Below are 27876 nucleotides of genomic sequence, written 5' to 3'. Positions count from 1 at the left end.
ATCCAAATGGATAAAAATCAACCGTTTTTATTTGGATGGAAATAGCAGCACCCATGTCATTGTCATCTGAATATGTTACACACCATCTCTGTTAGCCAGTTGAAGAGATATTAAAGGGCATTTCATGGGCGAGCTGATGTCTGACTTTGTACCTTGACTGTCAGTGCCTGAGGTTAAACCTGTGGAAGAGAGGAACATAGGGAGGCATATGAGATACAACACTTCTGTCATAACAGCATATCACAAGAGTATAGTGGTGTGTTAAACGCTCTCCCTACCTGTCTGTGTCTCTACCTGTCTGTGTCTCTCCCTACCTGTCTGTGTCTCTACCTGTCTGTGTCTCTCCCTACCTGTCTGTGTCTCTCCCTACCTGTCTGTGTCTCTCCCTACCGGTCTGTGTCTCTCCCTACCGGTCTGTGTCTCTCCCTACCGGTCTGTGTCTCTCCCTACCTGTCTGTGTCTCTCCCTACCGGTCTGTCTCTCTACCTACCGGTCTGTGTCTCTACCGGTCTGTGTCTCTACCTGTCTGTCTCTACCTGTCTGTCTCTACCTGTCTGTCTCTACCTGTCTGTCTCTACCTGTCTGTGTCTCTACCTACCTGTCTGTGTCTCTACCTACCTGTCTGTGTCTCTACCTACCTGTCTGTGTCTCTACCTACCTGTCTGTGTCTCTACCTGTCTGTGTCTCTACCTGTCTGTGTCTCTCCCAGTCTGTGTCTCTCCCAGTCTGTGTCTCTCCCAGTCTGTGTGTCTACCAGTCTGTGTGTCTACCAGTCTGTGTGTCTACCAGTCTGTGTCTCTCCCAGTCTCTGTCTACCTGTCTGCCTCTACCTGTCTGCCTCTACCTGTCTGCCTCTACCTGTCTGTCTCTCCCTGTCTGTCTCTCCCTGTCTGTGTCTCTACCTACCTGTCTGTGTCTCTACCTACCTGTCTGTGTCTCTACCTGTCTCTGTCTCTACCTGTCTCTGTCTCTACTTGTCTGTGTCTCTCCCTGTCTGTGTCTCTACCTACCTGTCTGTGTCTCTACCTGTCTCTGTCTCTACCTGTCTCTGCCTCTACCTGTCTGTGTCTCTCCCTGTCTGTGTCTCTCCCTGTCTGTGTCTCTCCCTGTCTGTGTCTCTCCCTGTCTGTGTCTCTACCTGTCTGTGTCTCTACCTGTCTGTGTCTCTACCTGTCTGTGTCTCTCCCAGTGTAACCATTGGTCCTGTGCTTGTGGATGCTTCCCCTTGTCCAGCCTGCTCTTAGCTTCTCCAGCGCTGAAACGTCACAGAACCTGGAACATATTGTAGCGACATCAGTACAACACCTAGGGGCAGTTTCCCGGATACAGATTAGGCCTTTTCCTGGATTTAAAACGCAATGAAGAATCTCTATTGAACATTTTTTTTTTTGGTCCAGGATAAAGCTTAATCTGTGTCCAGGAAACTAGCCCGTAAAGACCTTGCCAAGAGGTTTGGACCTCTAGATGTAACAGTTAAATGACAGTCACAGGGACCAAGGTTCAAGTCCTAATGAGGACTACCCCGTGAATTCACCACAACTGACGATCATCTCATTTTACATGTGTATCATACTGGTCCCCAGTACATTTATCATACTGGTCCCCCCCGTACATTTATCATACTGGTCCCCAGTACATTATCATACTGGTCCCCTCCGTACATTATCATACTGGTCCCCCTAGTACATTATCATACTGGTCCCCTCCGTACATTTATCATACTGGTCCCCCCCCCGTACATTATCATACTGGTCCCCAGTACATTTATCATACTGGTCCCCCCCGTACATTTATCATACTGGTCCCCCCGTACATTTATCATACTGGTCCCCCCGTACATTTATCATACTGGTCCCCCCGTACATTTATCATACTGGTCCCCCCCGTACATTTATCATACTGGTCCCCCCCGTACATTTATCATACTGGTCCCCCCGTACATTTATCATACTGGTCCCCCCCAGTACATTTATCATACTGGTCCCCCCCAGTACATTTATCATACTGGTCCCCCCGTACATTTATCATACTGGTCCCCCCGTACATTTATCATACTGGTCCCCCCGTACATTTATCATACTGGTCCCCCCGTACATTTATCATACTGGTCCCCCCCGTACATTTATCATACTGGTCCCCCCGTACATTTATCATACTGGTCCCCCCCAGTACATTCATCATACTGGTCCCCCCGTACATTTATCATACTGGTCCCCCCCCCGTACATTATCATACTGGTCCCCAGTACATTTATCATACTGGTCCCCCCCGTACATTTATCATACTGGTCCCCCCCGTACATTTATCGTACTGGTCCCCCCCGTACATTTATCATACTGGTCCCCCCGTACATTTATCATACTGGTCCCCCCGTACATTTATCATACTGGTCCCCCCGTACATTTATCATACTGGTCCCCCCCAGTACATTCATCATACTGGTCCCCCCGTACATTTATCATACTGGTCCCCTCCGTACATTTATCATACTGGTCCCCCCCAGTACATTCATCATACTGGTCCCCCCGTACATTTATCATACTGGTCCCCCCCGTACATTTATCATACTGGTCCCCCCAGTACATTCATCTCAGGTCCCTTATGTTTTTTATATATTCACACTAAAACAATAATGACAATAATACACAATACAACACAAGACATTTGACAACATGATGTAAATAACAAGAGATAAGTACTTACTTGGTCTGGTAGTGAGTGCGGGCGTGAGAGGAGGCAGACGGTGTGTGTGACAGGGTTTTCAGATTTGGTGAGTTGAGGATGAATCCTGAACTCTCCTGGAAAGCAAACTAACGGTAACGCTTTACCCTGCCAGTAACTACCGGTAACGCTTTACCCTGCCAGTAACTAACGGTAACGCTTTACCCTGCCAGTAACTAACGGTAACACTTTAGCCTGTTAGTATAATGCTTTAGAAAATGTTATAAGCATGTATGAGCCTTCATAATGTGTTATTAACACGTATATGATATAGCTCTCTAACCTTCTGTTATAAGCATGTATGAGCCTTCATAATGTGTTATTAATGCGTATATGATATAGCTCTCTAACCTTCTTCCCAATAAACTTCTTCTCAGCAGGTGAGCTGATCTTCTGAGTCCCAGAGCCAGGTAACACAGAGACCTAGAGGTAATACACAGGAAGTGACATCATACAGTATAACAGAGCAGCTTCGAGGTATTACACAGGAAGTAAGTTGTTTTAGTGTAGACATCGCCATTGAGGACTTCCAACATTTAAAAGTAGTCAACTGGGAGGGGAATCCTACGGGTTGGGGATCAGACCGCAGTGGCTTCTTCAAACTGGGTTGGTTTGTAAACCAAAGACTAAAGGGCGGATTCAATCACATCCACTTTAGCAGTAGAGTAGAGTACAGTAGAGTACAGTAGAGTACAGTACAGTAGAGTAGAGTACAGTAGAGTACAGTGGAGTACAGTACAGTACAGTGGAGTACAGTACAGTGGAGTAGAGTAGAGTAGAGTACAGTGGAGTACAGTACAGTACAGTGGAGTAGAGTGGAGTACAGTACAGTGGAGTACAGTACAGTGGAGTAGAGTGGAGTACAGTAGAGTACAGTGGAGTAGAGTACAGTAGAGTACAGTACAGTAGAGTACAGTACAGTAGAGTACAGTAGAGTAGAGTACAATAGAGTACAAAACAATACAGTACAGTACAGTACAGTGGAGTAGAGTACAGTGGAGTACAGTACAGTAGAGTACAGTACAGTAGAGTACAGTGGAGTAGAGTACAGTAGAGTACAGTACAGTAGAGTACAGTACAGTAGAGTACAGTACAGTGGAGTACAGTACAGTGGAGTACAGTGGAGTACAGTACAGTACAGTGGAGTAGAGTACAGTAGAGTGGAGTACAGTAGAGTACAGTGGAGTAGAGTACAGTAGAGTACAGTAGAGTAGAGTACAGTAGAGTAGAGTACAGTAGAGTACAGTAAAATACTGTACAGTAGAGTACAGTACAATACAGTATAGTAGCGTACAATAGAGTAGAGTACAATACAGTAGAGTAGAGTACAATACAGTACAGTACAGTAGAGTACAGTGCAGTACAGTAGTTTACAATAGAGTACAGTGCAGTACAGTAGCATACAGTACAGTGAAGTACAGTAGAGTACAGTACAGTAGCGTACAGTACAGTAGAGTACAGTACAGTAGCGTGGACTACAATACAGTGGAGTACAGTAACATGCAGTAAAGTAGAATACAGTAGAGTACAGTACAGTACAGTACAGTACAGTACAGTGCAGTGCAATACAGTAGAGTAGAGTACAGTAGAGTAGAGTACAGTGGAGTACAGTAACATGCAGTAAAGTAGAATACAGTAGAGTACAGTGCAGTACAGTACAGTGCAGTACAGTACAGTAGAGTACAGTAGAGTAGAGTAGAGTACAGTGCCATACAGTAGAGTACAGTAGAGTACAGTGCAGTACAGTGCAGTACAGTGCAGTACAGTAGAGTACAGTAGAGTACAGTAGAGTACAGTAGAGTACAGTAGAGTAGAGTACAGTAGAGTAGAGTACAGTACAGTAGAGTACAGCACAGTAGAGTACAGCACAGTAGAGTACAGCACAGTAGAGTAGAGTAGAGTAGAGTAGAGTAGTGGTGGTAACGACTAGAGAGGATGGGCTGGTGGTAACGACTAGAGAGGATGGGCTGGTGGTAACGACTAGAGAGGATGGGCTGGTGGTAACGACTAGAGAGGATGGGCTGGTGGTAACGACTAGAGAGGATGGGCTGGTGGTAACGACTAGTGGGGATGGGCTGGTGGTAACGACTAGGGAGGATGGGCTGGTGGTAACGACTAGAGAGGATGGGCTGGTGGTAACGACTAGAGGGGATGGGCTGGTGGTAACGACTTGAGGAGATGGCCTGGTGGTAACGACTAGAGAGGATGGGCTGGTGGTAACGACTAGAGAGGATGGGCTGGTGGTAACGACTAGAGAGGATGGGCTGGTGGTAACGACTAGAGAGGATGGGCTGGTGGTAACGACTAGAGAGGATGGGCTGGTGGTAACGACTAGAGGGGATGGGCTGGTGGTAACGACTAGAGAGGATGGGCTGGTGGTATCAACTAGAGGGGATGGGCTGGTGGTAACGACTAGAGAGGATGGGCTGGTGGTAACGACTAGAGAGGATGGGCTGGTGGTAACGACTAGAGAGGATGGGCTGGTGGTAACGACTAGAGAGGATGGGCTGGTGGTAACGACTAGAGAGGATGGGCTGGTGGTAACGACTAGGGAGGATGGACTGGTGGTAACGACTAGAGGGGATGGGCTGGTGGTAACGACTAGAGAGGATGGGCTGGTGGTAACGACTAGAGAGGATGGGCTGGTGGTAACGACTAGAGAGGATGGGCTGGTGGTATCGACTAGAGGGGATGGGCTGGTGGTAACGACTAGAGAGGATGGGCTGGTGGTAACGACTAGAGAGGATGGGCTGGTGGTAACGACTAGAGAGGATGGGCTGGTGGTAACGACTAGAGAGGATGGACTGGTGGTAACGACTAGAGGGGATGGGCTGGTGGTAAGGACTAGAGAGGATGGGCTGGTGGTAACGACTAGAGAGGATGGGCTGGTGGTAACGACTAGAGAGGATGGGCTGGTGGTAACGACTAGAGAGGATGGGCTGGTGGTAACGACTAGAGGGGATGGGCTGGTGGTAACGACTAGAGAGGATGGGCTGGTGGTAACGACTAGAGAGGATGGGCTGGTGGTAACGACTAGAGAGGATGGGCTGGTGGTAACGACTAGAGAGGATGGGCTGGTGGTAACGACTAGAGAGGATGGGCTGGTGGTAATGACTAGAGGGGATGGGCTGGTGGTAACGACTAGAGAGGATGGGCTGGTGGTAACGACTAGAGGATGGGCTGGTGGTAACGACTAGAGGGGATGGGCTGGTGGTAACGACTAGAGAGGATGGGCTGGTGGTAACGACTAGAGAGGATGGGCTGGTGGTAACGACTAGAGAGGATGGGCTGGTGGTAACGACTAGAGGGGATGGGCTGGTGGTAACGACTAGAGGAGATGGCCTGGTGGTAACGACTAGAGAGGATGGGCTGGTGGTAACGACTAGAGAGGATGGGCTGGTGGTAACGACTAGAGAGGAATCCGTCGAATGGTTTCCATTTGCTATGTTCCAGATATTATTATGATCAGTCCTCCCCTCAGCAGCCTCCACTGATCTCAATATTCTACCCTATGTGGAGTGGTCCACGACCCACACGAGGGTCCTCTGTAGCTCAGCTGGTAGAGCATGGTACATTCAACTTTAGAATAGAGATCGCTTCACTATATATATATATATACACAGTACCAGTCAAAAGTTTGGACAACTTTTGTGCCAGCGAGGACATAAGAAAGTAGTCGAGACGACTAGTTTGATTGAGTCTCCTCCATGTATATCTCACTAGGTCAGGATATTAAACCTCCTCCATGTATATCTCACTAGGTCAGGATATTAAACCTCCTCCATGTATATCTCACTAGGTCAGGATATTAAACATCCTCCATGTATATCTCACTAGGTCAGGATATTAAACCTCCTCCATGTATATCTCACTAGGTCAGGATATTAAACATCCTCCATGTATATCTCACTAGGTCAGGATATTAAACCTCCTCCATGTATATCTCACTAGGTCAGGATATTAAACCTCCTCCATGTATATCTCACTAGGTTAGGATATTAAACCTCCTCCATGTATATCTCACTAGGTCAGGATATTAAACCTCCTCCATGTATATCTCACTAGGTCAGGATATTAAACCTCCTCCATGTATATCTCACTAGGTTAGGATATTAAACCTCCTCCATGTATATCTCACTAGGTCAGGATATTAAACCTCCTCCATGTATATCTCACTAGGTCAGGATATTAAACCTCCTCCATGTATATCTCACTAGGTCAGGATATTAAACCTCCTCCATGTATATCTCACTAGGTCAGGGTATTAAACCTCCTCCATGTATATCTCACTAGGTCAGGATATTAAACCTCCTCCATGTATATCTCACTAGGTCAGGGTATTAAACCTCCTCCATGTATATCTCACTAGGTCAGGATATTAAACCTCCTCCATGTATATCTCACTAGGTCAGGATATTAAACCTCCTCCATGTATATCTCACTAGGTCAGGATATTAAACCTCCTCCATGTATATCTCACTAGGTCAGGATATTAAACCTCCTCCATGTATATCTCACTAGGTCAGGATATTAAACATCCTCCATGTATATCTCACTAGGTCAGGATATTAAACCTCCTCCATGTATATCTCACTAGGTCAGGATATTAAACCTCCTCCATGTATATCTCACTAGGTCAGGATATTAAACCTCCTCCATGTATATCTCACTAGGTCAGGGTATTAAACCTCCATATATCTACTAATTCCAATATATCCCTGACATTCATGATTTCCTTAAGATTATGAGGGTGAAATTTGTTGTGTGATTTCCTTTATGGTCCATAGAGGTATTTAAAACCGTATTATAATCTCCCACCATAATAATAGACTCTTGTTTTGCTTGTAGAGTTGATAAATTATTATATATGTATTCAATGAAGCTTGGATCATCCTTATTTGAACCATATAGATTAATGAGGGAAATCTGTTTGTTGTCCAATAACATATTTAAAATAATCCATCTACCTTGTAGATCTGTTTGGACAGTGTGCACATTTGGAACAAAATTATTGTTAATTAAAATCATCACCCATTTTGAATTTCTTTGCCCCATGGGAGAAATATATTTCCTTTCTCCAAATAACTACCATCTAATATTGTTGAATGGGTTTCCTGTAAACAATATACACTGCTCAAAAAAATAAAGGGAACACTTAAACAACACAATGTAACTCCAAGTCAATCACACTTCTGTGAAATCAAACTGTCCACTTAGGAAGCAACACTGATTGACAATAAATTTCACATGCTGTTGTGCAAATGGAATAGACAACAGGTGGAAATTATAGGCAATTAGCAAGACACCCCCAATAAAGGAGTGGTTCTGCAGGTGGGGACCACAGACCACTTCTCAGTTCCTATGCTTCCTGGCTGACGTTTTGGTCACTTTTGAATGCTGGCGGTGCTTTCACTCTAGTGGTAGCATGAGACGGAGTCTACAAGCCACACAAGTGGCTCAGGTAGTGCAGCTCATCCAGGATGGCACATCAATGCGAGCTGTGGCAAGAAGGTTTGCTGTGTCTGTCAGCGTAGTGTCCAGAGCATGGAGGCGCTACCAGGAGACAGGCTAGTACATCAGGAGACGTGGAGGAGGCCGTAGGAGGGCAACAACCCAGCTGCAGGACCGCTACCTCTGCCTTTGTGCAAGGAGGAGCAGGAGGAGCACTGCCAGAGCCCTGCAAAATGACCTCCAGCAGGCCACAAATGTGCATGTGTCTGCTCAAACGGTCAGAAACAGACTCCATGAGGGTGGTATGAGGGCCCGACGTCCACAGGTGGGGGTTGTGCTTACAGCCCAACACCGTGCAAGACGTTTGGCATTTGCCAGAGAACACCAAGATTGGCAAATTCGCCACTGGCGCCCTGTGCTCTTCACAGATGAAAGCAGGATCACACTGAGCACGTGACAGACGTGACAGAGTCTGGAGACGCCGTGGAGAACGTTCTGCTGCCTGCAACATCCTCCAGCATGACCGGTTTGGTGGTGGGTCAGTCATGGTGTGGGGTGGCATTTCTTTGGGGGGCCGCACAGCCCTCCATGTGCTCGCCAGAGGTAGCCTGACTGCCATTAGGTACCGAGATGAGATCCTCAGACCCCTTGTGAGACCATATGCTGGTGCGGTTGGCCCTGGGTTCCTCCTAATGCAAGACAATGCTAGACCTCATGTGGCTGGAGTGTGTCAGCAGTTCCTGCAAGAGGAAGGCATTGATGCTATGGACTGGCCCGCCCGTTCCCCAGACCTGAATCCAATTGAGCACATCTGGGACATCATGTCTCGCTCCATCCACCAATGCCACGTTGCACCACAGACTGTCCAGGAGTTGGCGGATGCTTTAGTCCAGGTCTGGGAGGAGATCCCTCAGGAGACCATCCGCCACCTCATCAGGAGCATGCCCAGGCGTTGTAGGGAGGTCATACAGGCACGTGGAGGCCACACACACTGCTGAGACTCATTTTGACTTGTTTTAAGGACATTACATCAAAGTTGGATCAGCCTGTAGTGTGGTTTTCCACTTTAATTTTGAGTGTGACTCCAAATCCAGACCTCTATGGGTTGATAAATTGGATTTCCATTGATTATTTTTGTGTGATTTGGTTGTCAGCACATTCAACTACGTAAAGAAAAAAGTATTTAATAAGATTATTTCTTTCATTCAGATCTAGGATGTGTTGTTTAAGTGTTCCCTTTATTTTTTGAGCAGTATATATATATATATTATATTTCTTCTCTTTTAGCCAGGTAAATACTGATCATCTTATTATCTGCTAAGCCGTTACAATTATAATTGGCTATACTTATTTCACCATTTACCATAATAAGATATAATAAGATACAAGTTTAAATTATATGTTTGTAAACTTACCATTAGAAAGTACCATAGTGATTGAGTATCCATATAGCCATACTATGGTATTTGCACTGCTACTGAGTAGACCTCCCATTGTTCTCCACTCTTCCACCTGCTAAAACCTCCCCACATCCCAATTTGGATTGTCGTCCCAGTGACTGGCAGCCCCTGTCCACCTGTATCCCAGGGCCTCTGAGTATTTCGTTTTTTTTTTACATCAAGAGATATCGTCTACAGTACATACTCGACAGGCCAGAGGGTCCAAGGTGTCCCTGGTGAAGCTTGTTTCTCTGGGAACTCTACTGACCAGCCTGGGGAGCATCTCAGAGCCCTGGAACACACAGAATATATCTTGATTATTGTGCCAAAGAAAATGTTTATTTTGTCCTCTGCTCTGAAACCCACAGACGCACAAAACAAAAAGACAACGCACAAACACACATTTATCCTCTAATAATATTAGAGATGGTTTGAGAGATATATTCTAATCTACTGTGACATATCGGCAGATAAAGAACAGGACAAATAAAAACACGTTAGAGCCAACCTGAAGGAAGGAAATAGGCAGGAAGTCATCTCTCATCACAGAGTTCTCAGTCCTCCTTGGATTGACCTAAACACACACACACACCACTTTAATAACAGGAACAAAGACACGATGAAGATGAAAAATGATCAGCCGTTTGGTTACATTGATATAATACTACATAAAAACAAAATGGAGGATGAACGAGGTGCTACGTCAAGTTGTTTACTTCACATTGCATGTGTCCCAAAAGGCACCCTATTCTCCGTATAGTGAATGTGACTTCTGACCAAATCCTTAGGGGTGCCTGGTCAAAAGTAGTGCACTAAATAGGGAACAGGGGAGCCATTTTTTGGGGGATTCGCGCATGATGTTTACCCTTCAGTTGGACGCAGACTGCTTAGCCCTGGGGTTAAGTGACTGCTCATGCTAAAGTGGGATAATGTCAACCTCAGGGTTAGCACAGACAGGGCATGAACCTCTTTAAGGAATACCTAGGATAGGATAAAGTAATCCTTCTAACCCCCCCCCCCCCCAAAAGATTTAGATGCACAGACAGGGCATGAATATCACTGAATTACGCCGTCACTTGAAGATTGAATATTCTACTCTGTTCCTGTTTTTTGATTTTGTTTTAATTTAACAGATGAACAATTTCTTGTCGAGCACAGTTAAAAACCGTCAGTGTCCTGGCCAGTTTTGGTGTTGATGCGGTGTTATTGTGACTGAATGCCAGCTGGTGTTGCTTTGAAGCTCTTGTTAAAGAAATACTGTTGTTTTAAATCAGGGTGTCAAACTGGACAGTTGCTTTAGTAAGTGTTGATTATTCAGTGTAACATTTCTCGTGTTGAATCAGGTGTTAAATTAAATCTGTAAAAGTGTTAAATGAACTATTTGTTTATAAAAAATTAAAAAAGAACCCCCAGTGTAGGTTTTAATAACCAGTGTTTAAACCAAAACCACACCCATCATTGTCATATTTCCCAGCATGCTCTATTGCAGTTTGATTTTTAGAAATGTTTGTTTCAATATCTATGTTTTTTCATGTACATTGATTGATTAATTAATCTGACGCTACTCGAATATCAAATAACATACTTTTTTTTGTTGTTGATAAACTAATCCAATCTGTTATATGGATTTATTGTTCCAGTTTAGTCTCAAATGATTCTGAATGCAGATTGAGGGTGAATAAAAATGTGAGATGTTGGACATCTTCATTCTACCTGCATTCCACATCACTTTGCAAACCAGAATAATCGTATTTGAATGACATAATCGCTTAGGATCTCACTTGGTGAAGGCTACAGGAATGAAAATGGATGAAAGTAACAACCGTACAGATAATATAAGACAAGTACTGGAAACCAGGCCTGGTATTCATAGCTGACTTTGAAAAGGCCTTTGATAAAGAACGACTGGAATTTATATATAAATGCCTGGACTATTTTTACATTTTTTGAGAATTTCTTATACAAGAAGAAAAAGGTATGTGAACCCTTTAAAATGACCTGGACATCTGTATAAATTGGTCATCAAATTTAATCTGATCTTCATCTAAGTCACAACAATAGACAAACACAGTGTGCTTAAACTAATAACACACAAATTATTGTATTTTTCTTGTCTATATTGAATACATTATTTAAAATGTCAAGAGGAGTAAAACATGGTTGTTCACTATCGGCATATATATTCTTCATTATTTTTGATCTATTCTTTATCGCCATCGAAATGTTAGCTATTAAAATCATAATAATAATTAAAAAATACTGGTCTTAAATCAAAGGTGTCATTGTACGCTGATGATTCATGTTTACTTCTAAATCCACAATTTGGATCCACAGCCTCATAGAGGATTTAGATACTTTTCCTGACCTCTCTGGATTAAAATCTAATTATGTTAAGTATTCTATATTACGTATTGGATGACAAAATAAATGTACTTTCACATTTACCGGGTAGGTTACCAATAAAACGTTCTGATAGTGCAGTGAAAATACTCTGTATTCATATTCGAAAATAAATAAATAATCTTACTACAATACATTTTGGCCTCCCGTGTGGCGGAGCGGTCAAAGGCACTGCATCTCCGTGCAAGAGGCGTCACTACAGACCCTGGTTCGATTCCAGGCTGTATCACAGCGGTCAAAGGCACTGCGTCTCCATGCAAGAGGCGTCACTACAGTCCCTGGTTCGATTCCAGGCTGTATCACAGCAGTCAAAGGCACTGCATCTCCGTGCAAGAGGCGTCACTACAGTCCCTGGTTCGATTCCAGGCTGTATCACAGCGGTCAAAGGCACTGCATCTCCGTGCAAGAGGCGTCACTACAGACACCCTGGTTCGATTCCAGGCTGTATCACATCCGGCCGTGATTGGGAGTCTCATAGGGCGGCGCACAATTGGCCCAGCGTCGTCTGGGTTTGGCAGGGGTAGGCCGTCATTGTAAATAAGAATTTGTTCTTAACTGACTTGCCTAGTTACATAAAGGTTAAATAAAAATATATATATTTTTTGAATGTTAGTCAAATTAGATAATTAAGATCTTGCTACTGGAAAAATCACCCTGATAATGTAATGTCTGCTTCCAACTCATACTCTCAAACACCTAGATCCCCTGAACGCAGCTCACGCTCCAGATCCCAATCACCTGAATTCTGATCACCTGTTCACACACCTGTATGTCATTATCACACACTATTTAGTTCAGTTCTTTGCACCCCATCATTGTGAGGTATTGTTTGTTTTGCGACATGTCTTTCAGAGTGCTGGTTTCGCTGTAATTTAATCCTCCCGTGTATGGTAGTTTTGCCTGCCTCACTAACGACGCCTGTTGCTTATTCCCTGCCTGTACTTTAGCCTATTGGATTTCCTGTTATCAACCTATTGCCTGATCTCCCGGACTACGTTACTAGCCTTTTCCCTGCCTGTACTGTTACCTTTTTGGACCCCCTGTGTCTGACCGTCTGCCTGCCCCTGGACCCAGCTACCTGCCTCCTCCTGTTGTATGACCTTCTGCCTGCCCCTGGACCCAGCTACCTGCCTCCTCCTGTGTATGACCTTCTGCCTGCCCCTCGACCCAGCTACCTGCCTCCTCCTGTGTATGACCTTCTGCCTGCCCCTGGACCCAGCTACCTGCCTCCTCCTGTGGTCCTTTACAATAAACACCTGCTGCGCTCTGCGCTTGAAACCAGCTCTCTCTCTCCCATCGTGTTCATTACAGATTGATTCTTTCATATTCCAGTTTACTTATGACCCTGCCTACACCTAACAACTTGCTTTTTTTTTTTTAAATGATGTGAGCAAAGAATATTCCATATTTATTTGGAACGGCAAACCAGACAAAATTAAAACGGGCCTATTTATATAATGAATATGAATTCGGAGAGCAGAATTTATTACATATTAAAGCAATAGACCTCTCACTAAAGGCTTCAATCATAGAAAAGCTATACTTCAAATAAAATGTTATTTGTCACATGCGCTGAATACAACAGGTGTAGACCTTACAGTAAAATGCTGACTGACAAGCCCTTAACCAAAAATGCAGTTTTAAGAAAAATAACTTTTTAAAAAAGAGATTAGAATAACAAATAATTAAAGAGCAGCAGTAAATAACAATAGTGAGGCTATATACAGGGGGTACTGGTACAGAGTCAATGTGGAGGTTATATACAGGGGGGTACCGGTACAGAGTCAATGTGGAGGCTATATACAGGGGGTACCGGTACAGAGTCAATGTGGAGGCTATATACAGGGGGTACCGGTACAGAGTCAATGTGGAGGCTATATACAGGGGGTACCGGTACAGAGTCAATGTGGAGGCTATATACAGGGGGTACCGGTACAGAGTCAGTGTGGAGGCTATATACAGGGGGTACCGGTACAGAGTCAATGTGGAGGCTATATACAGGGGGGTACCGGTACAGAGTCAGTGTGGAGGCTATATACAGGGGGTACCGGTACAGAGTCAGTGTGGAGGCTATATACAGGGGGTTACCGGTACAGAGTCAACTGGAGGCTATATACAGGGTATTACGGTACAGAGTCATGTGAGGCTTATAATACAGGGGGTACCGGTACTGAGTCATGTGGAGCTATATACAGGGGGTACCGGTACAGAGTCAATGTGGAGGCTATATAACAAGGGGTTAGAAACGGGTAACAAGAGGCAATGTGGATGCTATATACAAGGGGTACCGGTACAGAGTCAATGTGGGAGGCTATAATACAGGGGGTAACCGTACAGAGTCAATGTGAGTGTTATATACAGGGGGTACCGGTACAGGATCAATGTGGAGAGCTATAGACAGGGGTACGGTACAGAGTCAGTGTGAGAGGCTATAGACGAAGGGGGGTACCGGTACAGAGTCAATGTGGAGGGCTATATACAGGGGGTACGCGGTAACAGAGTCAGTGTTGAAGGCTTAATTACAGGGGGTACCGGTAACAGGAGTCAATGTGGAGGCGATATACAATGGTACCGGTACAGTGGGTACCGGTACAGAGTCAATGTGAGGCTATATACAGGGGGTACCGGTACAGAGTCAGTGTGGAGGCTATATACAGGGGTACCGGTACAGAGTCAATGTGGAGGCTATATACAGGTGGTACCGGTACAGAGTCAAACTGGGAGGCTATATACAGGGTATTACGGTAACAGAGTCAATGTGGAGGCTATATACAGGGGGTACCGGTACTGAGTCAATGTGGGAGGCTATATACAGGGGGGTACCGGTACAGAGTCAATGTGAAGGCTATATACAGGGGGTACCGGTACAGAGTCAATGTGGAGGCTATATACAGGGGGTACCATTACAGAGTCAATGTGAGGGCTATATACAGGGGTACCGGTACAGAGTCAATGTGGAGGCTATATACAGGGGGTACCGGTACAGAGTCAATGTGGAGGCTATATACATGGTGTTACGGTACAGAGTCAATGTGGAGGCTATATACAGGGGGTACCGGTACAGAGTCAATGTGGAGGCTATATACAGGGGGTACCGGTACAGAGTCAATGTGGAGGCTATATACAGGGTGTTACGGTACAGAGTCAATGTGGAGGTTATATACAGGGGGTACCGGTACAGAGTCAATGTGGAGGCTATATACAGGGGGTACCGGTACAGAGTCAATGTGGAGGCTATATACAGGGGGTACCATTACAGAGTCAATGTGGAGGCTATATACAGGGGGTACCGGTACAGAGTCAATGTGGAGGCTATATACAGGGTGTTACGGTACAGAGTCAATGTGGAGGCTATATACAGGGGGTACCGGTACAGAGTCAATGTGGAGGCTATATACAGGGGTACCGGTACAGAGTCAGTGTGGAGGCTATATACAGGGGGTACCGGTACAGAGTCAATGTGGAGGCTATATACAGGGGGGTACCGGTACAGAGTCAGTGTGGAGGCTATATACAGGGGGGTACCGGTACAGAGTCAATGTGGAGGCTATATACAGGGGGTACCATTACAGAGTCAATGTGGAGGCTATATACAGGGGGTACCGGTACAGAGTCAATGTGGAGGCTATATACAGGGGGTACCGGTACAGAGTCAATGTGGAGGCTATATACAGGGTGTTACGGTACAGAGTCAATGTGGAGGCTATATACAGGGGGTACCGGTACAGAGTCAATGTGGAGGCTATATACAGGGGGTACCGGTACAGAGTCAATGTGGAGGCTATATACAGGGGGGTACCGGTACAAAGTCAATGTGGAGGCTATATACAGGGGGTACCGGTACAGAGTCAATGTGGAGGCTATATACAGGGGGTACAGAGTCAATGTGGAGGCTATATACAGGGTATTACGGTACAGAGTCAATGTGGAGGCTATATACAGGGGGTACCGGTACAGAGTCAATGTGGAGGCTATATACAGGGGGTACCGGTACAGAGTCAATGTGGAGGCTATATACAGGGGGTACCGGTACAGAGTCAATGTGGAGGCTATATACAGGGGGTACAGAGTCAATGTGGAGGCTATATACAGGGTATTACGGTACAGAGTCAATGTGGAGGCTATATACAGGGGTACCGGTACAGAGTCAATGTGGAGGCTATATACAGGGGGTACCGGTACAGAGTCAATGTGGAGGCTATATACAGGGGGGTACCGGTACAGAGTCAATGTGGAGGCTATATACAGGGTGTTACGGTACAGAGTAAATGTGGCGGTTATATACAGGGGGGTACCGGTACAGAGTCAATGTGGAGGCTATATACAGGGGGGTACCGGTACAGAGTCAATGTGGAGGCTATATACAGGGGGTACCATTACAGAGTCAATGTGGAGGCTATATACAGGGGGTACCGGTACAGAGTCAATGTGGAGGCTATATACAGGGGGTACCGGTACAGAGTCAATGTGGAGGCTATATACAGGGTGTTACGGTACAGAGTCAATGTGGAGGCTATATACAGGGGGTACCGGTACAGAGTCAATGTGGAGGCTATATACAGGGGGGTACCGGTACAGAGTCAATGTGGAGGCTATATACAGGGTGTTACGGTACAGAGTCAATGTGGAGGTTATATACAGGGGGTACCGGTACAGAGTCAATGTGGAGGCTTTATACAGGGGGTACCGGTACAGAGTCAATGTGGAGGCTATATACAGGGGGTACCGGTACAAAGTCAATGTGGAGGCTATATACAGGGGGTACCGGTACAGAGTCAATGTGGAGGCTATATACAGGGGGTACAGAGTCAATGTGGAGGCTATATACAGGGTATTACGGTACAGAGTCAATGTGGAGGCTATATACAGGGGGTACCGGTACAGAGTCAATGTGGAGGCTATATACAGGGGGTACCGGTACAGAGTCAATGTGGAGGCTATATACAGGGGGTACCGGTACAGAGTCAATGTGGAGGCTATATACAGGGGGTACAGAGTCAATGTGGAGGCTATATACAGGGTATTACGGTACAGAGTCAATGTGGAGGCTATATACAGGGGGTACCGGTACAGAGTCAATGTGGAGGCTATATACAGGGGGTACCGGTACAGAGTCAATGTGGAGGCTATATGCTCTTCCTCCCGAGGAAGGACTACCCTTTCCATGATCTCGCCATCACGGTGGACAACTCCATTGTGTCCTCCTCCCAGAGTGCTAAGAACCTTGGCGTGACCCTGGACAACACCCTGTCGTTCTCCACTAACATCAAGGCGGTGTACCGATCCTGTAGGTTCATGCTCTACAACATTCGCAGAGTACGACCCTGCCTTACACAGGAAGCGGCGCAGGTCCTAATCCAGGCACTTGTCATCTCCCGTCTGGACTACTGCAACTCCCTGTTGGCGGGGCTCCCTGCCTGTGCCATTAAACCCCTACAACTCATCCAGAACGCCGCAGCCCGTCTGGTGTTCAACCTTCCCAAGTTCTCTCACGTCACCCCGCTCCTCCGCTCTCTCCACTGGCTTCCAGTTGAAGCTCGCATCTGCTACAAGACCATGGTGCTTGCCTACGGAGCTGTGAGGGGAACTGCACCTCCGTACCTTCAGGCTCTGATCAGGCCCTACACCCAAACAAGGGCACTGCGTTCATCCACCTCTGGCCTGCTGGCCCCCCTACCTCTGCGGAAGCACAGTTCCCGCTCAGCCCAGTCAAAACTGTTCGCTGCTCTGGCACCCCAATGGTGGAACAAGCTCCCTCACGACGCCAGGACAGCGGAGTCAATCACCACCTTCCGGAGACACCTGAAACCCCACCTCTTTAAGGAATACCTGGGATAGGATATAGTAATCCTTCTAACCCCGACAAAAAAAGATATAGATGTACTATTGTAAAGTGGTTGTTCCACTGGATATCATAAGGTGAATGCACCAATTTGTAAGTCGCTCTGGATAAGAGCGTCTGCTAAATGACGTAAATGTAAATGTAAATGACCAGACCTGTTACTGACATCACTAACCATGTGACCAAACCTGTTACTGACATCACTAACCATGTGACCAGACCTGTTACTGACATCACTAACCATGTGACCAGACCTGTTACTGACATCACTAACCATGTGACCAAACCTGTTACTGACATCACTAACCATGTGACCAGACCTGGGTTACTGACATCACTAACCATGTGACCAGACCTGTTACTGACATCACTAACCATGTGACCAGACCTGTGTTACTGACATCACTAACCATGTGACCAGACCTGTTACTGACATCACTAACCGTGTGACCAGACCTGGGTTACTGACATCACTAACCATGTGACCAGACCTGTTACTGACATCACTAACCATGTGAACAGACCTGTTACTGACATCACCAACCATGTGACCAGACCTGTTACTGACATCACTAACCATGTGACCAGACCTGTATTACTGACATCACTAACCATGTGACCAGACCTGTTACTGACATCACTAACCATGTGACCAGACCTGTTACTGACATCACTAACCATGTGACCAGACCTGTGTTACTGACATCACTAACCATGTGACCATACCTGTGTTACTGACATCACTAACCATGTGACCAAACCTGTTACTGACATCACTAACCATGTGACCAGACCTGTTACTGACATCACTAACCATGTGACCAGACCTGGGTTACTGACATCACTAACCATGTGACCAGACCTGGGTTACTGACATCACCAACCATGTGACCAGACCTGTTACTGACATCACTAACCATGTGACCAGACCTGTATTACTGACATCACTAACCATGTGACCAGACCTGTTACTGACATCACTAACCATGTGACCAGACCTGTTACTGACATCACTAACCATGTGACCAGACCTGTGTTACTGACATCACTAACCATGTGACCATACCTGTGTTACTGACATCACTAACCATGTGACGACACCTGTTACTGACATCACTAACCATGTGACCAGACCTGTTACTGACATCACTAACCATGTGACCAGACCTGGGTTACTGACATCACTAACCATGTGACCAGACCTGGGTTACTGACATCACTAACCATGTGACCAGACCTGTTACTGACATCACTAACCATGTGACCAGACCTGTTACTGACATCACTAACCATGTGACCAGACCTGTTACTGACATCACTAACCATGTGACCAAACCTGTTACTGACATCACTAACCATGTGACCAGACCTGGGTTACTCAAATCAAATCAAATTTTATTTGTCACATACACATGGTTAGCAGATGTTAATGCGAGTGAAGCGAAATGCTTGTGCTTCTAGTTCTGACAGTGCAGTAATATCTAACAAGTAATCTAACAATTCCACAACAACTACCTAATACACACTAAAGGGATGGAATAAGAATATGCACATATAAATATATGGATGATCGATGGCCGAGCAGCATAGGCAAGATGCAGTAGATGGTATGCCGTTCGGCCATCGCTCATCCATATATTTATATGTACATATTCTTATTCATTGACATCACTAACCATGTGACCAGACCTGGGTTACTGAGTGTTGTCTCTATCCTGGAGTGACAGATGGCCAGGGTTTGCAGTTTTTAGACTTTTCTATTGTTTACTTTGTGCCAGGCAATCTCAAACAAGCCAAGGTAGAGTATTTGAAATGATTTCCAATAGTATTTAAACCCAGGTCTACTTATCACTAGCAATGTGGCAATTTTGTATATTTAGAGGGAGCAATACTAACCATGTGGTACTGGGGTAGAAAGGTGTTGGGTTGCAAGGCCGTCCCCTCAGTGAAACCGCTCTCTCCTTGGGCTCCCACTAACTGGTGCTTCTGAGAAACTAAAGGACAATCATAGGTCATTTATGCACTGCTCTCTAAACAGCCCTTTCCCTGCAGCGGGCAGAGCTGGGTGAATTACGTCATTGCAATCAGTTTTGCCAGAGGAGTTAATACCCTTTTCACACAACAAACGGAGCAGAGCCAAGATGTGTTCTCCTCATTATGGCCCCCAGCACAGTACAGTTCTGGTCTGTTCTGGTCAGTTCTGTGAAAAGGGTATTACAAAATCATTCAGCTCCTCAGTATATTACACTGTACCTGGTGGTCTGGGACGATATGGAACAAAGTGTTCCTTATACTCTGTCTGGATGGATACATTCTGGGGGAGGGAGGGAGGGAGGGAGGGAAGGAGGGAGGGAAGGAAGGAAGGAAGGAGAGAGGGAGGAAGGAGGGAGGGAGGGAGGGAGGGAGGGAGGGAGGGAAGGAAGGAAGGAAGGAGAGAGGGAGGAAGGAGAGAGAGAGGAGGGAGGGAGGGAGGGAGGGAGGGAGGGAGGGAGGGAGGGAGGGAGGAAGGAGAGAGGGAGGAAGGAGAGAGAGAGGGAGAGAGGGAGGGAGGAAGGGAGGAAGGAGAGAGGGAGGAAGGAGAGAGAGAGGGAGAGAGGGAGGGAGGAAGGAGAGAGAGAGGGAGAGAGGGAGGAAGGAGAGAGAGAGGGAGGAGAGAGAGAGGGAGAGAGGGAGGGAGGGAGGGAGGGAGGGAGAGAGAGAGGGAGAGAGGGAGGGAGGAAGGAGAGAGAGAGGGAGGAAGGAGAGAGAGAGGGAGGAGAGAGAGAGGGAGAGAGGGAGGAAGGGAGGGAGGAAGGAGAGAGAGAGGGAGAGGGAGGAAGGAGAGAGAGGGAGGAGAGAGAGAGGGAGAGAGGGAGGGAGGAAGGAGAGAGAGAGGGAGGAAGACAGAAAGACACTTAAAATCCATTTATTCTCCCAGTCTCTCTCCCTCATCCCTCCCTTCCTCCCTCTGTCCCTCTCTCTCCCCCTCATCCCTCGCTCTCTCCTCCTCACTGCTGTAGGCCGTGTCTTGAGCTGTAGGTATCCACTCTCTCTGATCTGTCCACTGGGGAAAGGCAGGGTCTCTGACCCATCAGGTCTGGTCATGGGCTGGAAGTGGCGCTTAGTCTGAGACTGGAAACTATCTAGCAGAGAACACCTGGAGAAGACCCAAAACACACGCTTTTGATGTCACTGTTATAATCCACTGAATATGTGATCCCTGCAGGAATTGAACCTATGACCTTGGCGTTCCTATCGCCAAGCTCTTGATAACTGAGCCATACAGAACTACATAATATTATATACTTATGAGTATAGGAATACTATCACTAAGCACCTCTGGGGGGAATATCTGAAATGGCATCATATTTAAATAATGCTCTACTTCTAGCCAGAGCTCTGCGGTAGACTGGCGTCCTGCCCTGTGGGCCATTCTGGCTCGGACAAGGCTACTAGCGTCCTGTCCAGGGGGTCGGACAAGGCTACTAGCGTCCTGTCCAGGGGGTCGTTCTGGCTCGGAAAAGGCTACTAGCGTCCTATCCAGGGGGTCGGACAAGGCTACTAGCGTCCTATCCAGGGGGTCGGACAAGGCTACTAGCATCCTGTGGGTCGTTCTGGCTCGGACAAGGCTACTAGCGTCCTGTCCAGGGGTCGGACAAGGCTACGAGCGTCCTGTCCAGGGGGTCGTTCTGGCTCGGACAAGGCTACTAGCGTCCTGTCCAGGGGGTCGGACAAGGCTACTAGCGTCCTGTCCAGGGGGTCGGACAAGGCTACTAGCGTCCTGTGGGCCGTTCTGGCTCGGACAAGGCTACTAGCGTCCTGTCCAGGGGCTCGGACAAGGCTACTAGCGTCCTATCCAGGGGGTTGTTCTGGCTCGGACAAGGCTACTAGCATCCTGTCCAGAGGCTCGGACAAGGCTACTAGCGTCCTGTGGGTCGTTCTGGCTCGGTCAAGGCTACTAGCGTCCTATCCAGGGGCTCGGTCAAGGCTACTAGCGTCCTATCCAGGGGGTCGTTCTGGCTCGGACAAGGCTACTAGCATCCTGTCCAGGGGCTCGGACAAGACTACTAGCATCCTGTCCAGAGGCTCGGACAAGGCTACTAGCGTCCTGTCCAGGGGGTCGTTCTGGCTCGGACAAGGCTACTAGCGTCCTATCCAGGGGGTCGGACAAGGCTACTAGCGTCCTGTCCAGGAGGTCGGACAAGGCTACAAGCATCCTGTCCAGGGGGTCGGACAAGGCTACTAGCATCCTGTCCAGGGGGCCGTTCTGGCTCGGTCAAGGCTACTAGCGTCCTGTCCAGGGGGTCGGACAAGGCTACTAGCGTCCTGTCCAGGGGGTCGTTCTGGCTCGGTCAAGGCTAATAGCGTCCTGTGGGTCGTTCTGGCTCGGACAAGGCTACTAGCGTCCTGTGGGCCGTTCTGGCTCGGACAAGGCTACTAGCGTCCTGTCCAGGGGGTCGGACAAGGCTACAAGCGTCCTGTCCAGGGGGTCGGACAAGGCTACTAGCGTCCAGTCCAGGGGCTCGGACAAGGCTACTAGTAGCCTTGTCCAGGGGGTCGTTCTGGCTCGGAAAAGGCTACTAGCGTCCTATCCAGGGGGTCGGACAAGGCTACTAGCGTCCTATCCAGGGGGTCGGACAAGGCTACTAGCATCCTGTGGGTCGTTCTGGCTCGGACAAGGCTACTAGCGTCCTGTCCAGGGGTCGGACAAGGCTACGAGCGTCCTGTCCAGGGGGTCGTTCTGGCTCGGACAAGGCTACTAGCGTCCTGTCCAGGGGGTCGGACAAGGCTACTAGCGTCCTGTCCAGGGGGTCGGACAAGGCTACTAGCGTCCTGTGGGCCGTTCTGGCTCGGACAAGGCTACTAGCGTCCTGTCCAGGGGCTCGGACAAGGCTACTAGCGTCCTATCCAGGGGGTTGTTCTGGCTCGGACAAGGCTACTAGCATCCTGTCCAGAGGCTCGGACAAGGCTACTAGCGTCCTGTGGGTCGTTCTGGCTCGGTCAAGGCTACTAGCGTCCTATCCAGGGGCTCGGTCAAGGCTACTAGCGTCCTATCCAGGGGGTCGTTCTGGCTCGGACAAGGCTACTAGCATCCTGTCCAGGGGCTCGGACAAGACTACTAGCATCCTGTCCAGAGGCTCGGACAACGCTACTAGCGTCCTGTCCAGGGGGTCGTTCTGGCTCGGACAAGGCTACTAGCGTCCTATCCAGGGGGTCGGACAAGGCTACTAGCGTCCTGTCCAGGAGGTCGGACAAGGCTACAAGCATCCTGTCCAGGGGGTCGGACAAGGCTACTAGCATCCTGTCCAGGGGGCCGTTCTGGCTCGGTCAAGGCTACTAGCGTCCTGTCCAGGGGGTCGGACAAGGCTACTAGCGTCCTGTCCAGGGGGTCGTTCTGGCTCGGTCAAGGCTAATAGCGTCCTGTGGGTCGTTCTGGCTCGGACAAGGCTACTAGCGTCCTGTGGGCCGTTCTGGCTCGGACAAGGCTACTAGCGTCCTGTCCAGGGGGTCGGACAAGGCTACAAGCGTCCTGTCCAGGGGGTCGGACAAGGCTACTAGCGTCCAGTCCAGGGGCTCGGACAAGGCTACTAGCGTCCTATCCAGGGGCTCGGACAAGGCTACTAGCGTCCTGTCCAGGGGGTCGTTCTGGCTCGGACAAGGCTACTAGCGTCCTGTGGGTCGTTCTGGCTCGGACAAGGCTACTAGCGTCCTGTCCAGGGGGCCGTTCTGGCTCGGACAAGGCTACTAGCGTCCTGTGGGTCGTTCTGGCTCGGACAAGGCTACTAGCGTCCTGTCCAGGGGCTCGGACAAGGCTACTAGCGTCCTGTGGGTCGTTCTGGCTCGGTCAAGGCTACTAGCTTCCTGTCCAGGGGGCCGTTCCGGCTCGGACAAGGCTACTAGCGTCCTGTCCAGGGGGTCGGTCAAGGCTACTAGCATCCTGTCCAGGGGGTCGGACAAGGCTACTAGCGTCCTGTCCAGGGGGCCGTTCTGGCTCGGACAAGGCTACTAGCATCCTGTCCAGGGGGTCGGACAAGGCTACTAGCGTCCTGCCCAGGGGGTCGTTCTGGCTCGGACAAGGCTACTAGCGTCCTGTCCAGGGGGCCATTCTGGCTCGGACAAGGCTAATAGCGTCCTGTGGGTCGTTCTGGCTCGGACAAGGCTACTAGCGTCCTGTGGGCCGTTCTGGCTCGGACAAGGCTACTAGCGTCCTGTCCAGGGGGTCGGACAAGGCTACTAGCGTCCAGTCCAGGGGCTCGGACAAGGCTACTAGCGTCCTATCCAGGGGCTCGGACAAGGCTACTAGCGTCCTGTCCAGGGGGTCGTTCTGGCTCGGACAAGGCTACTAGCGTCCTGTGGGTCGTTCTGGCTCGGACAAGGCTACTAGCGTCCTGTCCAGGGGGCCGTTCTGGCTCGGACAAGGCTACTAGCGTCCTGTGGGTCGTTCTGGCTCGGACAAGGCTACTAGCGTCCTGTCCAGGGGGCCGTTCTGGCTCGGACAAGGCTACTAGCGTCCTGTCCAGGGGGCCATTCTGGCTCGGACAAGGCTACTAGCGTCCTGTGGGTCGTTCTGGCTCGGACAAGGCTACTAGCGTCCTGTCCAGGGGCTCGGACAAGGCTACTAGCGTCCTGTGGGTCGTTCTGGCTCGGTCAAGGCTACTAGCTTCCTGTCCAGGGGGCCGTTCCGGCTCGGACAAGGCTACTAGCGTCCTGTCCAGGGGGTCGGTCAAGGCTACTAGCATCCTGTCCAGGGGGTCGGACAAGGCTACTAGCGTCCTGTCCAGGGGGCCGTTCTGGCTCGGACAAGGCTACTAGCGTCCTGTCCAGGGGGTCGGACAAGGCTACTAGCGTCCTGTGGGTCGTTCTGGCTCGGACAAGGCTACTAGCGTCCTGTCCAGGGGGTCGTTCTGGCTCGGACAAGGCTACTAGCATCCTGTCCAGGGGGTTGTTCTGGCTCGGACAAGGCTACTAGCGTCCTGTCCAGGGGTCGGTCAAGGCTACTAGCGTCCTGTCCAGGGGGTCGGACAAGGCTACTAGCGTCCTGTCCAGGGGGTCGTTCTGGCTCGGTCAAGGCTACTAGCATCCTGTGGGCCGTTCTGGCTCGGACAAGGCTACAAGCATCCTGTGGGCCGTTCTGGCTCGGACAAGGCTACTAGCGTCCTGTCCAGGGGGTTGGACAAGGCTACTAGCGTCCTGTCCAGGGGGTCGGTCAAGGCTACTAGCGTCCTGTCCAGGGGGTCGGACAAGGCTACTAGCGTCCTGTCCAGGGGGTCGTTCTGGCTCGGTCAAGGCTACTAGCATCCTGTGGGCCGTTCTGGCTCGGACAAGGCTACTAGCGTCCAGGGGGCCGTTCTGGCTCGGACAAGGCTACTAGCATCCTGTCCAGGGGGTCGGTCAAGGCTACTAGCGTCCTGTCCAGGGGGTCGGACAAGGCTACTAGCGTCCTGTCCAGGGGGTCGTTCTGGCTCGGTCAAGGCTACTAGCATCCTGTGGGCCGTTCTGGCTCGGACAAGGCTACTAGCGTCCAGGGGGCCGTTCTGGCTCGGACAAGGCTACTAGCATCCTGTCCAGGGGGTCGGACAAGGCTACTAGCGTCCTGTCCAGGGGGTCGGACAAGGCTACTAGCGTCCTGTCCAGGGGGTCGTTCTGGCTCGGTCAAGGCTACTAGCATCCTGTGGGCCGTTCTGGCTCGGACAAGGCTACTAGCGTCCTGTGGGCCGTTCTGGCTCGGTCAAGGCTACTAGCGTCCAGGGGGCCGTTCTGGCTCGGACAAGGCTACTAGCGTCCTTTCCAGGGGGTCGGACAAGGCTACTAGCGTCCTGTCCAGGGGGTCGGACAAGGCTACTAGCATCCTGTCCACGGGCCGTTCTGGCTTGGACAAGGCTACTAGCGTCCTGTCCAGGGGGTTGTTCTGGCTCGGTCAAGGCTACTAGCGTCCTGTGGGCCGTTCTGGCTCGGACAAGGCTACTAGCGTCCTGTCCAGGGGCTCGTTCTGGCTCGGACAAGGCTACTAGCGTCCTGTGGGCCGTTCTGGCTCGGACAAGGCTACTAGCGTCCTGTCCAGGGGGTCGGTCAAGGCTACTAGCATCCTGTGGGCCGTTCTGGCTCGGACAAGGCTACTAGCGTCCTGTCCAGGGGGTCGGTCAAGGCTACTAGCATCCTGTCCAGGGGGTCGGACAAGGCTACTAGCGTCCTGTCCAGGGGGTCGGACAAGGCTACTAGCGTCCTGTCCAGGGGGCCGTTCTGGCTCGGACAAGGCTACTAGCGTCCTGCCCAGGGGGCCGTTCTGGCTCGGACAAGGCTACTAGCGTCCTGTGGGTCGTTCTGGGTCGGACAAGGCTACTAGCGTCCTGTCCAGGGGCTCGGTCAAGGCTACTAGCGTCCTGTCCAGGGGGTCGGACAAGGCTACTAGCGTCCTGTCCAGGGGGTCGTTCTCGCTCGGTCCAGACTATTTAATTACTTTACTTGGGCCAGAGCCCTATGTGAGTCTGATAAAAGAGTGCACTGTGTAGGGACAGACTGGGGCTGTAGTATAATATAGTATAATATAGTATTGTATAATATAGTATTGTCTTACCCTAACTGTGGGTTATCAGTGTGGTCCAGACTAGGGCTGTAGTAAACAGCAGGTCTCAGGTTGGCAGAGTACCCTGTCCCGTAATGATGACCTAGACACGGACTGAAGTCTTCTTTGCCTGGATAAGATATGACAGTAAGATGGGAAGGGTTGGGGGTTTGCTTCCCAATAATATCTCTCTTCTCCTGAACTTTGCACTCATGAGAGTAAAAGAGGACTAGACCACCATATTTCTGATGGGAAATTCTTATACCAGTAATTTCCTTTGAAATCAGCGAAGGGAAGTGAACAAGTACACATTTTAGTGAGGTAATTGGGACCAGTGTGTGGCCATGCGAGTGAGTCATTAGGGAATCTGGCTTTGCATTGTTAAAAATCACCCAGGCGTATCACTGAGGGTGAAAGCAGAGTTTACTTGAGAAAGCAGAACACTTCAGGCAAATGTAGTGGATACTATCTTACCATCAGTAGAATTAAATTAAATTAAATTCAATACAAATAGAGAGTTTATATCAAGTCATATCAGATATCTTGTTCTCACCATAAGATGCCCTGTAGGAGGTACAGTAGAGGTTGAGGGAGGTGTTGGCCAGGCGGCCTCCTGGGCTTCCTGTTCCTCCTAGAGAGAGCCTTGTGACCATGTCTACCTGACTAACCATCTGTGACGGACCAGGATAATGGAGAAACACTACAGTTAAATCCACTAGCAACAACGATAGACAGAGAGAGAGAGAGAGAGAGAGAGAAAAAGCTGCCGGTAACCGGGAGAGAAGACTGATTTTAGTTCATGTTGAACGTTGACAGTCAAACTGGTTTTGTATAGCTTTCTCACAATAGCTTACACTCTGATTCTACATGTCATCGTGTAAGTCATGTCTTTTCATCAAGAATTAAGAGAAATGGAAAGTTATCGTGGCAGAAGAAGTACAGGAATAACATGCTAAATGCCCATATTACAGGCCAAGCCTACAGATTCATATATATATAGTAGGCATAGTCGATATTAATTTCAATAAAATGTCTGCATCATGATAAAAGCGAAACCCCGCTCCTCTACCGCTCTACCGTTACCTGTCTGTCGAAGCGGTGTTTCTGCTTAACACGGCCTCCTCTCGCCGTGTTAGGTTTTATATAACCCGGGACCCGTGCCGTCTCCATGATACCGACCGTTGCTACGGTGATTCTCCAAGTGCCGCACTTCACAATGACCGACTGGATGCGTCACAATAGAAGTCATGGAATCAGACGGCTGCTTCCCCCAATACTCACTGTGTTTGGTCCCTGGTCTGTTTTGTGCCTGTTGCTGTTGTCATTGTCAAGTCATGTTTGGCATTACAATTAGTGACAACTAGTTGGCATGAAAGCACAAAACAGCCTGACACTAAGGGGGCTAAAGCTGGCTAGGGTAAAAGGACATGATTTAAAAATATATATTAAAAAAATAAAATAAATATTGATCTGATTGAAGT

General features: G+C 48.8%; 1 protein-coding gene across 1 annotated transcript; it reads right to left on the bottom strand.

The window, feature by feature from the left end:
- saxo4 (stabilizer of axonemal microtubules 4) lies at positions 1-27876 on the bottom strand. Its single transcript, XM_029759520.1, has 12 exons — positions 27479-27876; positions 26949-27066; positions 26408-26525; positions 20845-20989; positions 20107-20167; positions 19750-19847; positions 10120-10185; positions 9817-9903; positions 3073-3144; positions 2704-2798; positions 1171-1272; positions 1-179 (listed from the first exon to the last, which is right to left on the bottom strand). The coding sequence occupies exons 1-12, from the start codon at positions 27563-27565 to the stop codon at positions 161-163; spliced, it is 1068 nt and encodes a 355-aa protein (XP_029615380.1). The 5' UTR covers positions 27566-27876; the 3' UTR covers positions 1-160.

The sequence above is a fragment of the Salmo trutta genome, chromosome 7, assembly GCF_901001165.1.
Source record: "Salmo trutta chromosome 7, fSalTru1.1, whole genome shotgun sequence".
NCBI lineage: Eukaryota > Metazoa > Chordata > Actinopteri > Salmoniformes > Salmonidae > Salmo > Salmo trutta.
The sequence above is the reverse complement of the archived record's forward strand: the minus strand, read 5'-3'. Positions and strand labels throughout refer to the sequence as shown.